Genomic DNA, 16,500 nt, shown 5'->3' on the forward strand with positions numbered 1-16,500 from the left:
AGGGCAAGAACATGCCAGCTTAGATGTTTCTTCCCCATCTTATAAAGCCTCCAGCCTCATCATGGAGGCCCTATTCCAATGACCTTATCTAATCCTAGTTACCTCCCAAAGGTCCCACCTGCAAATGCCATTAACAAAGGAATTTGGGGATTAAATTTCCAGCACATGAAATTCAGGGGACATAGGCTATAGCATCTATGATACGGGTGCTATTATTACCCTATTTTGCAGATAAGAAATCTGTGATACAGAGGATTTAAATAAACTTGCCTAAGGTTACGTAGCTAGTATAGGGCAGGCCTGGAATTTAAAGCTAAGCAATCTAGTCCTTAACCATTGTACCTCCCTGCTGCAATGTAGTCTTTCTCTCATGGCGTACTCTTAGGTTTCCAGAAATTCATCTCTAATAGCCTATTTTTATAATGGTTTTATTGATATATAATTGACATACCATGAAATTCACTATTTTATTTTATTTTATTTTTTTGAGTTGGAGTCTCACTCTGTCGCCCAGACAGGAGTGCAGTGGCCGCTCCCAGCCAGCGCAGCCTCAACCTGCTGGGCTCCGGCGATCCTTCCGCCTCAGCCTTCCAAGTAGCCGGAATTACAGGCATGCGCTACCACGCCCAGCTGATTTTTTGATTTATTGTAGAGATGAGGTCTCGCTGCCCAGGCGGGTCTCGAACCTGCTGGCTCAGGCAATCCACTCACCTCAGCCTCCCAAAGGTGCGGGATTACAGACTGAGCCACCAAGCCTGGCTAAAATTCACTATTTTAAAGTGTACAATTATGTGATTTTTAAAAGTATATTCACAAAGATGTGCAATCACCACCAGTTTCTAATTCTAGAACATTTTTATCATTCCCAAAAAAGACCTCTCATACTATTAGGCAGTTTTTCATTCCTCTGCCTCGTTAGCCCCTGTTTACTATGAATCTGCTTTCTGTGACTATGGCTTTGCCTATTCTAGGCACTTCTTATAAATGGGATCATACAATGGGAAACCTTTTGTGATTGGCTTCTTTCACTTAAAATAATGTTTTCAGAGTTCATAAGAATTGGTTCTATGCGGGTACTACCAAGAAGCAGGGGGAACAGCATGATCTGGTCTAGTGAGGGATGCATGAACTTGGGTCAAACTGTAGCAGCTTTGTAACCTTTGGCAAGTGATTTGGATGGGAGGGGGAAGTCTCTTTATTTTCCAGTTTCCTCATCTGCAAAATAAAGAAAAACATTTGCTAGAACCTCTTTCTAGGGTTGTTGTATAGATTAAATTAGACAAGAGATATGGAATACCTATGAATTGCCTTCTTCCTTTTGATGTGAGCATCTCCTATTTCCTTTTGACAGAGCCTACCTGTGGAGACAGCAGAAATATTGTGTCCATTGTACAGATGAGAAAAATAAGTGTGTTAAAGATAAGGCACATTCCCAGTACCATCTATTAGGAAAGTAGGTGTGAAGAATGAGAATTGGCCTGGTATTTGCATTCCCAGTGAAATGTGCTTTCCACTAGATTCACACTAAGAATGGGGTTGAAATAATGTTATAACCAGAAGATAATTTCTTTCCCCAACCCCCACAACTCAAATTTAAATCTTCTGTACACTTCTAAGCCTGTTTTATAGTTTAGGAAGTACTGTAAAAATTCATCTTTATTTTTGAAGTTAGACAATCTTACTCCAAATAGTAATCAATCTAAAATATAATATCATATGCTATAATATAGCATTATACAATACTGTATAGTACTATAGAAGAGTATGATGAAATTATAAAGGAATATATTCAATTTGTACAGATCCTGAGAGATCTTAGCTTGTTTTAGGTGACTTGCTTTTTTTTTTTCTAAAAGCAAAAGGCAATCTTATTCTAAATTGGAATTTTACTCCCAACTTCAGTGGTTGATGCCTTCAAGGAAAATAAGTTATAAATGAAAAACCTAATCTGAAAATCAAGATGGAAGGTGTTTAGCATAAAATAAAATGAATAAACTACAAAAGAAAAAAGGGTTAGAAATCATACTATACATGAGAACTCAAATCCACACTTTGGGAGACACAGCAATGAACCATACTGTCATGTTAAGTGCTTAATTAGTTTATTGACCAAGAAATTTGAGAGAATTAAACTTGCTGTGTACTGTAATTTTGTTCAGTCAAAATTCTGATTATTTGTCCAAATGTTGTTACTGCTTTACATAAATATGTTATACCCAATTCCCTTCATTGTTGTTTGTAAAATCTATCTATTTATATATGTGATTGCTTTTTTTGTCTTTATCCACCATCTCTCAGAAAGGATCTAGGAGAAGTAAATACTGGAGAAAAGAAGGCATTGGTTAATCATATGTATACTTAAGTATTTTAGAGTGAATAAATATGACATTGAATAATTGAATGAAAAAAGTTAAGTTAAATAAGATGTTATTGTGCTGGCATTAGAAATAGTGGTTTTTAAATAAGCACAAAGAGTTTAGTGAAATGGAAGGTTGATACCTGAGAATTAGGAAACCTGGAGTCTTGGCCAAGCTCCAAGCTCCACGTTTTGTGACTCCAAGTAAATCACTTAACCTCCTTGGTTTCTTCCTTATCTCTAAAATGAAGGATTAGATAAACTCATAGGTCTTTGTCAGTTAAAAACAAAAACTTTCCAAATACTAATGTATTCTGTAACATTTTAAATGTACAAGAAAAAATGTCTTTGGTACAAGAAAAAGTTTTATTAAGAAACTAATTTATATAAAATTAGAGTAATTCCTACTTTGTTTTATACTAAATTCAGATCAGATTCAGAACTCTGGGTTGAATTTGTTTTAATCTAAATTTTAATTCAGCCTTTGTCTCAGAAAGAGCATGTAGATCTCTAACTCTAGCCATATTTCATTTTCCACATCAATGGGAAACAATTAGGAATATTTCTTTAGGTACAGAGTTATCCCCAGACCTAGCAGCTTCCTTCAAAGTTCACATATTAAGGACATTAATGAGTAAGTCAGACCCTTCTTGTGGCTGTCAGAGTACAGAATGCAAATGGTAGAAACTGAGACAGAAATGCTGGTGGTGAGCTGCAAATTAGGAAATATTAAACTACAGCCTTTTTTGTCGTTTTTTTTTTGAGTTGGAGTCTCACTCTGTCAGTCTTAACCTGCTGGGCTCCGGCGATCCTTCTGCCTCAGGCTTCCAAGTAGCTGGAACTACAGGCACGCGCACTACCACGCCCGGCTAATTTTTGACTTATTGTAGAGATGGGGGTCTCACCAAGTTGCCCAGGCGGGTCTCGAACCCGCGGGCTCAGGCAGTCCACTCACCTCAGCCTCCCAAAGCGCTGGGATTATGGGCTGAGCCACCGAGCCCAGCTAGCCTTTTTTTTTTTCACTGTACAAAGTACCAAATGTACATGGTAGGAATTTTTTAGAACAGCATGAAGAAGCAAAAAGTCATTTATAATCTCACCATTGAGAGAAAATGTTAATTGAGACAATATTTCCATAGCCTTTTTATAATGCATATATATATACACACACATATATAAAAATGTGATCATATTTTTCATACTGTTTTATATCTTGTTTTATTTGACAACATATCATATTTTTCATGTCATTAACTTACTGTGCCCTACCTTCAAATATAATATCACTTTACATATATTATAAGAGCCTGACAACAGTCTAACTCCAATTCCTCCCTCCCAGCAATGTGTGGCTGTTGTTATGCATTTTACCTTTGCAAATATCATAAACCTCACAATTTATTATTGTTTTTAATTTGGAACATAAATTATCTCCTACTTACCTTCATTTTTGCCACTTCCAAAGCCCATCATTTCTTTGTATAGATCTGAGTTTCTGTTTGGTATTATACTCATATTCCTGCTGTCAAAGAACTTCCTTTAACATGTTTTGCAGATCTGCTTGTAATGAATTCTCTGAGCTTTTGTTATCTTAAAAAGTCTGTATTTCTCCTTGATTTTTAAACTCATGTTTGCTGGGTATAGAATTCTCACTTGACAGGTGTTTGCCTTGTACTTTAAGATGTCACTTTGTTTTTTGGATTGTATAATTTCTGATGAATCGTCTACTACATTTATTATCTTTACTCTCCATATGAAATGTGTCTTTTTTTCCCTCTATCGTCAAGATTTTTTCTTTATCTGTCGTTTTCAGCAATTCAACTGTTATGTTTAGTTGAGTCTGTTTATTGTTCATCTTGCTTGGTGTCCCTTAAGCTTCCTGGATTTGTGGTTTTTATGTCTTTCATTATTTTGAGAAAATTCTGGACTGTTATCTCTTCAAATATTTCATCTGCCCTATCATTTCCCTGCTCATGCAACTCTAGTTAGTTGTTTTATATTGTCTCATAGCTCGTAAATGCTCTGTACTTTCTTTTCCACCTCTTTTTCTTCATGTTTTTAGATAATTTATATTGACGTATCTTTAAGTTCAATGAATCTTTCCTCAGCTGTGTGAAGTCTACCAATGAGCCCAACAAAGGATTGCACTCATATAACCACATATATAACCACTTGTGATATTGTGGTTTTTCTTACCAAGTGTTTCCATTTGACTCTTTCCCAGGAACTCCATATCTTTGCTGAAAATATCTATTTTCCATGCATGCTGCTTGCCTGTTCCCACTAGACAGAAGGCTAGATATTGTGTGTAGAACAGAAAAGACTGAGTTAAATAGAGTTTTGTCTGGAAATGAGCACACTTTCTCTTCTTTGCTGTAAATGTGAGAGGTGGAGCCAAGTTTAGTCAGGAGTTGAGCTAAATTTACGTTTTGTATCAGGCTTCAATTTCCTTTAGAGGAGGGCTGCCATTGCCTTCTGCCTAGGGTAGGGGCTGGGGTGTCAGAGAATTTTGCTTAGTGTTAGTTCTCTACCCTCAATTTTCTGCACACACCTGTGTCACAGAGGAGTGTAACTGACCTGCAGGCTAGGTCTTTCTTTATATGCCTGCCCTTTCTTCCACCACAGCCAAATTCTGCCCTGTATTTGTGGTTACAGATTTGAGGGCTCATCATATAAACTACCAGATTGCATCTTAGGGAGCATATACAAATTTACATTTCACCAGCAACAAATAAAGGTTCTCTTACATAAGGCTTCTTGTCTCTAACATCATTGGGCTCTTTTGATATGTTGGCATTCCATAATTCTGTTGCTCACGTATGCAGTGGAAGTGCAGTACCCAGGCTTGTGCATAGTAGGGCATAATGCATTTTTATTGAATAACTGAGGAATAAAAATATAAGTAGTTCACTCAACTCAGGACCACTCAACTTTGTTTTGAGTTGTTCTAGTTGACAGGAGCAGTCACTTAGTGATTCAGAAATGAAAAAAATTTTGCATTTTAGTTGAAAGCTATAGTCAACAGAGGCGAGAAGCAATAGTCATTAAACAGAGGCAGTCTGATCCCTGCCTGAAAATACCACCGCCTAAGGGTCTAGAAACCTGAATTCTGATTCCAGTTCTTTCTCTAATTAACTATTTCTTAATCTGCAAGTTACCGGTTCTATGCCTCACTTTCTGTATCAAATACAGTTAATGATGTTCACCCTGTTTCACTGGATTGTTGTGAGGGCAAAGTGAAGTTACAGAAGTGTAAGCCCTTTACAACACTAAGTGCACAGAAATATAAAATATTTATCTAGGAAGAGTCAGCGAGGTGCAGAAAAATGTGAGAGTTAGAAATTCTAGGCGCTTCCTTGACATCTACACATCTACAGTATGAGAGAGTGCATGAATATGGAAGAGAGCAAAATTAGAAACACATTTCTTCCTCTCACTAAAATTAACCTGTTTGTGACAAAGGTTAATTGAGTCTTTCTCAACGAGTGAGGGCACATTTTTAAAGGAAAGTAGCGTGCAAGCCCTTATTCACACTGGGAAGTGAGGAGGTCTTTATGACACATCCCACTTGGGGCTCAGTGAGCTCTCCTGTTGATCTGTGTCATCATAAAGTTATTTCCTTCTGCCAGTTTAGTCCAAATAGTCCACGTTAAAGAACTCCACAGCATACACAACACACAGAATTTAGTTTTATCTCCTTTTTTGTAACTTGTTGGATGCAGTTGAAACCTTCAACCATAGGTTGGTAGGTCTAGAGCAGGGAGGGGTCAGCAAACCACTGCCCATAGCCCAAATCCAGACCACTGCCTGTTTTTGTAAATAAAGTTTTACTGGATCACAGCCATTCCAATCTTTATGCGTTGTGTGTGCCTGTGGCTGCTTTTGTTCCACAGTGTCAGAGCTGAGTGGATATTTGCCACCTGGCCCTTTGTAGAAAAAGTTTGCCTATTGTTATCGACAGCAGTGATATTAGTCTTGTTTACTCCTCACCAGCATTACTGAAACAAATTTGTTCTGCTTGGGTCTCTTTCTTCTTTCATTTAACACTTATATTTTAGCACCTAAGAATAATGAAATAAAGAGAATGCACAATCTCTCCATTTGTGGGAGAATGTACAGATGTTAAAAGCATTGAACTAGAAAAATGTACAGAAAATACAGGTTGCGGGGAGGACGTGTTAAACAGTGCCCCTTGAGGATGCAATCAGTCAAATCTAGATTGTGGAAAAGTCTACACAATCAATTCCCCAGTTTCTTCAATAAATAAATGGACATGCTGTTTGGGGGGAGGGGAGAAAATTGGGTAGGGGATATGTGGAGATTAAAAGAGACTTAAGGGAACTTTCTACCTAATGCAATATGTGAACTCTCTAATTTGAACAGACTAACAGAGATAGTTGGAGATAAGGGAGGGACTTAAACATGGATGGGGTCTTAGGTGCTAAGAATAAATTCTTTTTATTTTTTTAGTTGTGATAGTGGTATTGTCATTTTTTGGAAGTATCCTTATCTGTTAGAGATAATTAAATTGCAGCGTTTATAGGTGAAATAATATGATACTTGGGCCTGACCTTCTCCTCTTTTCTTCTCTTCTTAAGCTCCCTCAGTAAGAAAAAAAAAAGAAAGGAAGGAAGAAAAAACTACTAGGGTGTATAGAGGAAATGATACTGGCAAAATGTTGATATTTATTGAACCAGAGTGGGAAGGACCTGCAGTTCATTATGCTTTTCTCTCAAACTTTGTGTACATTGGAATTTTTCATTGTAAAGTGTTTTTTTATTACGTGTTTAAGAGTTTAAGTATTGAAAAGCTGAATTCTGGTTTTGTCAACTGTTTCTGCATCTGTAAAATAAGGATTGTAATTCAGATTATATATGGCATTATGAGGATAATGAGAATTAAATGAGATAGTAAAGAGTTTATCACAGTCCCTGATTTGCAGAAAGTGATTCATATTTGGTAGCTACTATATTTTATCTGTTATCAAGCTGTAAATACATAATCCCTGAGAGCCTAATTCATTTATGATATAATTGATTCTTCGTAAACAACAGCCCTTAAACACATATTGCTGCCACATGAGAATAAAAAACCAAACCAGGCATGGTCATGTGTGCCTATGGTACCAGCTACTTGGAAGGCTGAGGCAGGAGGATTGCTTTAACTCAGGAGTTTGAGACCAGCCTGGGCAATATAGTGAGATCCTGTCTCTTTAAAAAACAAAGTAAATTTTAAAAGGAAAAAAAAAACAAAACAGGAAACAAGAAACCAAAATAGAGAATTTTTTTTCAATACATGCATACATTTCCTTGACAGTCTGGAAACAATCATAGCACCTGTAACATACTTGACAAGAATAACTATGGTAGCCTGTCATTGAAATCAAGGAGAACAAATCTGGAATTTCAGATGGCCCTAAGTCTGACTGTTCTTTGTGTAATTTTAAAACAAAAATCATAGTCTCCTGTGAGATTGCTAACAAATGTCTGTAAATACATTTAAGCACCAAGGCAGAGGATGTCATGTGACTCTATATGAAACTAACAGATTCCTCAACTTGAGTTCCTGTTGTTTCTCCTTGACAACCTGATGCTTCCACTGAACCCTGAGGAAGGCTCTGAGTCACATGACACTTGTTTAACTCAGTCTGGATTGACTTAATCAGCCACTTGTTAGCCAGCCACACTCACTAGCCAACGTGTATTACCCATATTTGAAGAAAAATACATTGATTTAAAAATGCAGGATTTTTGAGCCAAAAAAACCCCCCTAAACTCGTTATCTTGTCCATCAGTCGCTACAGATTATTGAAATAAATTAACTGTGACTCTGCCTCACAGTCTGTCTTCCTTAAAATTGATCCTTTTTTGAGTCTCCTTCTGAAGAAAATTCCTGTCAGAAATGTTGGGAAGCATACTGTTCATAAAGGATGTTAAAAAAGAAGAAAAAAATTGGGATACGTTGGGGGAAGTTTAAGAAGCAGTGTTTTGGTTAAACCGAGAATACCAATTCTGTACTTCTTTTTTTCCTATTCTTCCACAGAATGACATCACTCCGTTACATGTGGCATCAAAAAGAGGAAATGCAAATATGGTAAAACTGTTGCTTGACCGAGGAGCTAAAATCGATGCCAAAACCAGGGTAAGGAGTCCAACTTATGTACACGCGTATGTTTATTTTCAGGAGTGGGAATACTTTTCATAATACCTTTGCATTGCTTCAACACTGGTGTTATTTTTGTTCCACTCATTGTAGTCTCTTGGAAAATGGCTGCTACAATCATGCCTCAAGGAAACAGGATGACCATTTATTTTTTATAAACGTAAACATTTGGTCAAATAGTGTCAGACTTTAAATACAAAAACAAGTTCTAAGGTCTAGATTTGTCATCGGGTACATTTTCAAGAATTACTACTTGACATTGCAAGTTGAGCTATTCAGTCAGTTTGATACTAAAATTGACAGTTATTTTATTTAAAAACAAATCTGTCTACCCTGAGCACTGCTGTTAGGAATGTAAATGATGTGGCTGCTATGAAAAACAGTGTGAAGGTTCCTGAAGAAAGTAAAAATAGAGCTACCATATGATCCAGTAATCTTACTTCTGGGTATATGTCCAAAAGAATTGAAAGCAGCAATTCAAAATATTTGCATACCCATGTTCACAGCAGCAGTATTCACAAGAGCCACGAGGTGGAAGTGACCCAAATGTCCATTGACAGATGAGTGAATTTTAAAATGTGGTATATACATGCAGTGGAATATTATTTGGCCTTTAAAAAGAAGGAAATTTTGTCACATACTATTATATAGATGAACCTTGAAGACATTATTCTGAGTGAAATAAGCCAGTCACAGTAGGACAAGTACTGTATGATTCCACTTATATGAGATATCTGGAGTAGTGAAAAATTTTAAAATCAGAAAGCATGGTGGTTGCCAGGGACCGGGGGTAGGGTATAAAGTTTCAGTTTTATAAGATGAAAAAAGTTCTAGAGATCTGTTATATAATAGTGTGAATATAGTTAGCACCACTGAAGTATATACTTAACAAATGGTGAATTTTACCAAAATTAATTTTTTTTTAATTAAAAAAAATTTTAAAACCCACAAATCTGGCTCACCTAGATGTTTATAACATGTTGCTTATTTGGTGTGATGCATTGTGGGTAGGAAAAAGAACTGCGATTTCGAATCTGGTTTGAATCCAGATTCTGAGCTTAGCTAGTTGACTTAGGTTGGCTATTTAATCTTTCTGCTTATAATTTCCCTACCTGGAAATAAAGAAAATTAATGGCTACCTTGTAGGGTTGTTGATCAAAATAATATTTATAAACTGTGCTTATATAAAGTAGGCCAGAAATAAGTCCTAGCTACTGTTAGTAAATCTCAGAACCCCAATTAGTATTAAGCTTCCAGCCAAAGGTGTTCTTTTTTTAACATTTCATGTGCAAGAGGCAGTCTAATACAAAGGTGGTCTCACCATAAACATACACCTATCCAAGGGTTTTTGGTAATTTTCCTGTCTTATAATTGTAATTTTTGCAATCCTGTGCTTCTGTCTTCCAAGAATTCTGATCTTCAGGATCCTAAAACTGGCCTTGTAACTGCAACATAATTTCTGTATTGCTTTGGTTTACTCCTTCATTTTTTGTTCATTGCGTTTATTCACTCAACCCATAAATGATTGTGAAGAGTCTGCTGCGGGCCACACATAGCAGGCAAACAAGCATGACAACACTTTCCTGGCCTTTGTAAAACAGATGGGCTGGTTTGTCTTCTGTGCTCTACCCTAAAACAACTCAGCCATAGGTATCAGGCAGGAGACCCAGACTTCTTGATGACTATTGAATCTGAAAATGATGTGTGTACCTTAAAAGAAACAAACTTTCTAGAGCGGAAAAGTGAAGGAAGATGTAGTTTGGTCCCTAAAGGACTGTCTGACTGGGGAGGTAAATGAACAGAGGTCTTATTGAATTGACTTTCCGTTGTGCCAATAAGAAGCAATTATCAGTATGTAAAGTGCACCAGAAGCATTGCTGTAAGTGACAGGGGTCTTCTGCTAAGTGCAGACTATTTAAAGCGGTTATGAGGAACATACAGTAGAGACATGTGGCTTATGTTGCTTTATTATCATATTGAGGCAAAGAGTCATTTGTAAATAGGAGAGGGGAGTCTTCATGAAGGGAAATGAGGGTTATGGAGCCAAGCAGAGAGGAGAAGCTTGAAGAAAATGCCTGGACATCCAGCTGAGGTTTTAGTTGATGTGTGGATTGGTAATCACCTTTTTTCTCCTTCTCTTGATATAGTCATCAATCACCAGAACAGCAAAATTGCTTGTCAGTCATTTTGCGTCCTTTTTCAAACACTTATGTGCTGTAATTGCTACCATGGAAGGATGTAGGAAGTTCACACTCCATCTTTAGGGGGCATGTGGTGTCACAGGGAAAATTATTCTGGGTAAAAGAATCAAAGATATGAAATAGTGTACACAGGCAAAATTTGGTATGCAACTGGGTTTTCATGTCACTTTGCCTTACTGTCCTGAAGGGCTGTGTTATTTTCAACAAAAATGTAGACTCCTTTCCACCTTCCATTCAGTTTCAACTTGGGTTTACTTTTCTCACATGTCGTGTGGATTACTTGTAGGCGTGAATGAAAGACTTGGCAAACCAGACAACAGAAAATCCTGTGATTATTTTGTGGCTGCCTTGCATGGAGTGACTTGGGGGAAGGGTGTCAATTCCTGGCAAACGAAATGGAAAAAACTACAGCATATCCCCCAAATATGTCAACTATCTTGTGTTCGTCTCTCATCAAAGCTCCTTTTCTGTCTTGCTGAAATGACGAAGTAGTGATCAGGTGCGTGGGTGAAAGGGAGAGAACTGGCTAAAAAGTCAAGAAGACTTGGGCAAGCCTAAAAACAGAAAGTAGGATTTGCCATCAATACAAGTTTCAACTACCCAATTCAATAGCCCTTGAGAAAATAGGTACTGTTCCCTACCCATCTGCTTCCTACCAAGTACTTACTATTGTGGCTACCTTGCTTGCATTCAACAAATGTAACCAGGTACATACCAATCCTCCATTTTTAGAAACAGAAAAACATCTCTGGACCTCACTTCAGAGACCAGCACTGTGAAGGACCTCTTCCCTGTTGTCCTATGCCTTGAATGAATGCTGACCTAATAGAGGATTCATTTTAAAAGAAGACTCATAGAGCTGTTTCATTCAGTGGAGTAACCTTGAATTGTGTTCAAGGTAATTGAGGTAGAATCTGAGCAAGATCTTACCAGCTGGAAAAGCAGAATGAGACTAAATTTAATTTTACCCTTGTGCCTGATCTCTAGTCTTAAGTGTAACTAGCAAGTGGCAAAATTGCAACCTGAGAAAAGTTCACCCTCTTGAGTCTTAATTTTCTCCCCAGTACAGGTAGAAAGTTGTTCTGGATTTTCTCACCTCTTAGCTGGAAGGACACTGGATATTGTAACTTTAAGGATGATCTGTCACTGTAAATGTCAGAATGACTATACATGAATCTTCCTGGAGGAAGTTAGCTAGAATCTGATGAATCTCAGAACCTTCGAGTTTCTACTTAACTCATTTCAAGAAAGCTCTTTCTATTTCCTCAGCCCCATAATGCTAACTAATTAATGTCAATTGGCTTGTTAGCTCATGCTCCTGTTCATAACCAAGTGTTAAGTATACAGAGTATCTCTGTAATAATGTTGGGAAATGTACTGAGATATAACACCTATGAAGGAACATTTTCCAACCTGGTCTGTGCAGTATTGTGATTTCTAAATGATCTATGAAGCTTATTTTTTTCAACAAGATCTTAATGACCTTGTTTCTTTATAGACTAAAATGCTTTGCTAAGAATGATCTGCTATTTCTTCCCACTGAATTCTTGCTGTCTTCAAAGATAGCATGAGTGTTTGGCATGTGTTGAAGCAAGATACTTTGCAGTGGACAGACTCTTGTCATTTTCTTTTTTTCTTTTTTTTTTTTTTCTTTTTGAGTACGAGTCTTACTCACGTCACCCCAGCATCAACCTGCTGGGCTCCGGCGATCCTTCTGCCTCAGCCTTCCAAGTAACTGGAACTACAGGCACATGCTATCGTGTATAGCTAATTTTTTTTTAATTTATTGTAGAGACAAAGTCCTGTCAAGTTGCCTAGGCTGGTCTTGAACCTTTAGACTCAGGCAATCCACTCACCTTGGCCTCCCAAAGTGCTGGGATTACAGGCTGAACCACCAAGCCCAGCCAATCTCTTGTCATTTTAATTTTCCTTTGCATCAGGCCACAGCCCAATCAGAGATTCAATATGGACCCTAAATCAGAACCATTTTAAGTCTTGAGTTATCTATCTCTTTTCACCAATTCCTCTTCATCTAATAATAAAGGCAACTGTGTTTGCATTCAGTCCTTGAAGAAAATGTGGAGTTACAGGTAGAGTTGATAATAACAGTACAGATTCCCAGAATGCTACTCTAATCATGCCCTTCCCAACTTTTAACCTCCCTACCAAGGCATCACTGGCCTCATCCTCATATAATCTTATAATCTACAACATTATATGCAAAGCTACACCTTGACACTAAGATGCACTTATTCATCTTAGTATCTATAGCACTCAGCATACTCAGCACACTTCCTGGCACATACTGGATGCTCAGTACATATTTGCTGGATATATTGAAATGAGATACACTTCTAACATTACATTTGCCAAAAGGTCTTAATGCATGTAACATTACACAGATCCTGTGGTAATGTAATTTTTCTCCATGAAGTGAATAGCATCCAATTCATTTATAAGAATAAAGCGTTCTTTATGCACAAGGAGATGAAGGGCTTATAAAGTACCTACAGTTTATCAGTTGCTCAGTTCTTACTATCTGGAAAGGTGTCCAAGGATACTTGGATGTTCTGTCATTTTAGCCTGTGCTTTCCCAGAAATGCAATTGGTTCTGTTTCTCAGATTAAATACTAAGGACCAAGAAATATTGATATTGACATTTACTTTGTATTATGTTTCGAGGAGTGTGATTGCCTTGGTTAAAAATAAATCCTTTAAGAAAAAAGTTAATATTTCAAAGTCCAAAAACAGTCACTCTCAAAAAGGAAATTCTAAGACAGTACTCTTTAGAGTTCTAAGATAAACATGTTGATGGGAACATTTGAAATAATGCAAAAAAGACCCAACCAAACAACAACAACAAAAAAACTCTGAGTTTCTTCTGTTGTTCTTTTTTTCTTTTTTTTATGTCAGAAAGGTCATGTGCCTACTCACACATGCATGTGAAAACCTAATCATCACCCTCATGAACTAGAAAAGGATATCGACTATAAGTTTCTTTTTTTTTTTTGAGTTGGAATCTCACTCCATCGCCCAGACTGGAGTGCAGTGGCATGCTCATGGCCACCTCAGCATCGACCTTCTGTGCTTAGGCGATCCTTCCACCTCAACCTTTCAAGTAGCCTGGAATTACAGGCATGCACTCCCACACCTGGCTAATTTTTTTTACTTATTGTAGAGAGGAGGTCTCGCCAAGTTATCAGGGCTGGTCTTGAACCCTCAGGCTCAGGCAATCCACTTGCCTTGGCCTCCCTAAGTGATGGGATTACAGGCTAAGCCACTGAGCCCAACCTTCAACTCTAAGTTTCAACATTAATCGAGACTAACTTGAAAATATTTCTTTGTGTCATAAAAATTGATTTTTTCACTTTTATGTCACAAATATTATTACAAGTTAATTGAAACTGTTTATTTAGATGAAAAAGGACAAGAATCATGCAATGCCCTTAGTTTTTAAAACATGAGTCTCTTTGAAGGAAAGAATTTTTTTTTAGAGTTGCAAAGAGCACTAAAAACCTGGAGGAAGCATTTTTTATTTTTCTTCCTCCACTAATGATTTTACACTATATTGGAAATCTTACTTCACTTGCCAAACTAGAGATCTAAAAGTAAGTGTCATATGCCTGGTTCTCCTGAAAAGCCTATAAAGCAGGCTCATGACAGTTATTATTTTAGTTAACTGCCTTGTAATTTGAAGTGCAAATGGTCAGAAGGTAATCAACATTTCCTTCTATTTTTCCTTGATGTATGTGGTAATTCTCACATTCCAATTTCTTTTAAATAGCTTGACATCAGTTAGGCATACAAGTACCCTATTAATATCAACTATAAGCATCTTACACTTCTTTCTTAAAGGAAAGGTAAAATAAATGCCATTGCTGTTTTTTAAGTTGTGAATATTAACTTGAATTGTTTTAAACATGTAGCACCTCATAAAAAAAGCACCTATATAAAAAGCACCTCTGAAGTCATATTTTATAATAGATTATTCATTATCTACCATCTAGTCAAGAGTTCTCTCAAATATTCCTAAAGGGAATATTCATAAAGTGTTATATGATAGAAACAAACACAAACTATGATGATGTCATGTGTAGAGGCCACATATTCTGTTATTAGTCAAATGTATGAGAGTTCTGGTTTCAAGTAATAAGAGGGAGTGGTTTGCATTGGACTAAGCCTTTGACTGATAAAAATCACAAATTAAGTTGCCACAAGTTTCAGACTCTTTGTCACTTATCAATCACAATATCCAGTATATGATTTAAAAATTTTAATAAACAGTCAATTGGAAAATGTTATCTATAGTTAAGAGAAAAGTCAGATAATAGCAGCAGAGCTACAGATGGCTCAACTGTTGAAATTAGCAGACTTTAAATAGCTGTGATAAATATGTTGATCTGTAGGAAAAGATGGGTAGAAAGGATGAAGAAAAGAGTAATTTCAGGTGACATAAGAAAACTATTTTTAAAAAACCTAGAAGAACCACATGGAAATCTTAGACATGAAAAACATAATATCTGAAATATGTTTTTAAAACTTGCTGGATAGGGTAAATAACAGATTGAATACAAAGAAAGAAAAATTGGTGAACCTGAACACAAGTCATAGAATTCATCCATACTGAAGCACAGAATGAAAAAAATTAAAAATCAAATACATCATGTCAGCAAACTAGAATAATTGAAAGTCAACTAAATCAATACATTGGAGTCCAAGAGCAAAGAAAAAATAGAATGAAGCATAAAATATGTTTATATCTATTTCCAAATTTAATTATAAGCTGCATCCCCTTTATTAAAGATACCCCTAGCATACCCCCAAAAAGATAAATATAAAGAAAACCATACAGAGGCATATTATACCAAAACTGCTAAAAATAAAAGATAGGAAACTGAGCCCAGGAGTTTGAGACCATCCTGAGCAATATAGCAAGACCTTAAAAAAAGAAATCTAAAAATTAGCTAGTAGTGATGGTGCTTCCCTGAAGTCACATCCACTTGGGAGACTAAGGCAGAAGGATTGCCTGAGCCCAGGATTGTGGTGAGCCACTGCATTCCAGCCTGGGCAACAGAGTGAGACTCTGACTCAAAAGAGAGAAAGAAGTGTAAATCTAAGTAAAGATAAGAAGTGAAATGGGGACCGAGCGCTTAATTCACAGACTGCAACACCAAAAGTACAAGTTATAAAAAGGAGAGGTTTTCATTAGCCAAGAGCTGGGCTGGCAGCCACTTGCCTGCTGGACATAACAGTCCCACAGCAAGAGGCCCTGATTAGCTGTAGGGGCTTGCTTAAGAAAGGCTAAACCACATTGGGACTTTCCAAGTGGGCTAAACCGCAACCTCCTGGAGGCCTAGGTACCTTTCAGGCAATGCAAGCGTGGTTCACAGAAGTGAAAAAAAAGCTGTTAGACAGTTTAACCTAGCCAGCAAGTGCTGTTGCCAGTTTCCAGGAAGGGAACCTTTTAACTGTGCAAAGGCTGAGTACATGTTTAGCCTAATTTTTGACATTGTTGATGTCTTTTTTTTTTTTTTAAGCCCCCTTTCACAGAAGAGCTATTTTTCTTTTAGGTTTTTTAAAAGTCGATTGTTTAAACATATATGAAGTGGTGTATATTAATTCAATATGTAATATATAATACTAATATTATTACTATATAGTAATATAATGAATTATATTATTACTATATAGTAATATAATATAATATAGTTTTATTCAGACTGTAGTCAGTTAAAGATACATATTGTAGAGCTGGGCTCGGTGGCTCAGCCTGTAATCCCA

At 36.8% G+C, this 16,500-nt stretch overlaps 1 protein-coding gene across 1 annotated transcript in view; it reads left to right on the top strand.

Moving 5' to 3' along the window:
• Positions 1–16,500, top strand: part of ANK3 (ankyrin 3) — a 354,985-nt gene that overhangs the window by 151,724 nt on the left and 186,761 nt on the right. Inside the window, exon 9 of the mRNA XM_021712923.1 lies at positions 8,399–8,497. Coding sequence (XP_021568598.1) covers positions 8,399–8,497 — 99 coding nt within the window. The remainder of the gene's footprint in view (positions 1–8,398; positions 8,498–16,500) is intronic.

This window comes from Carlito syrichta, unplaced genomic scaffold (assembly GCF_000164805.1).
Source record: "Carlito syrichta isolate Samal-C Ts95f unplaced genomic scaffold, Tarsius_syrichta-2.0.1 Scaffold303726, whole genome shotgun sequence".
NCBI classification, from domain to species: domain Eukaryota; kingdom Metazoa; phylum Chordata; class Mammalia; order Primates; family Tarsiidae; genus Carlito; species Carlito syrichta.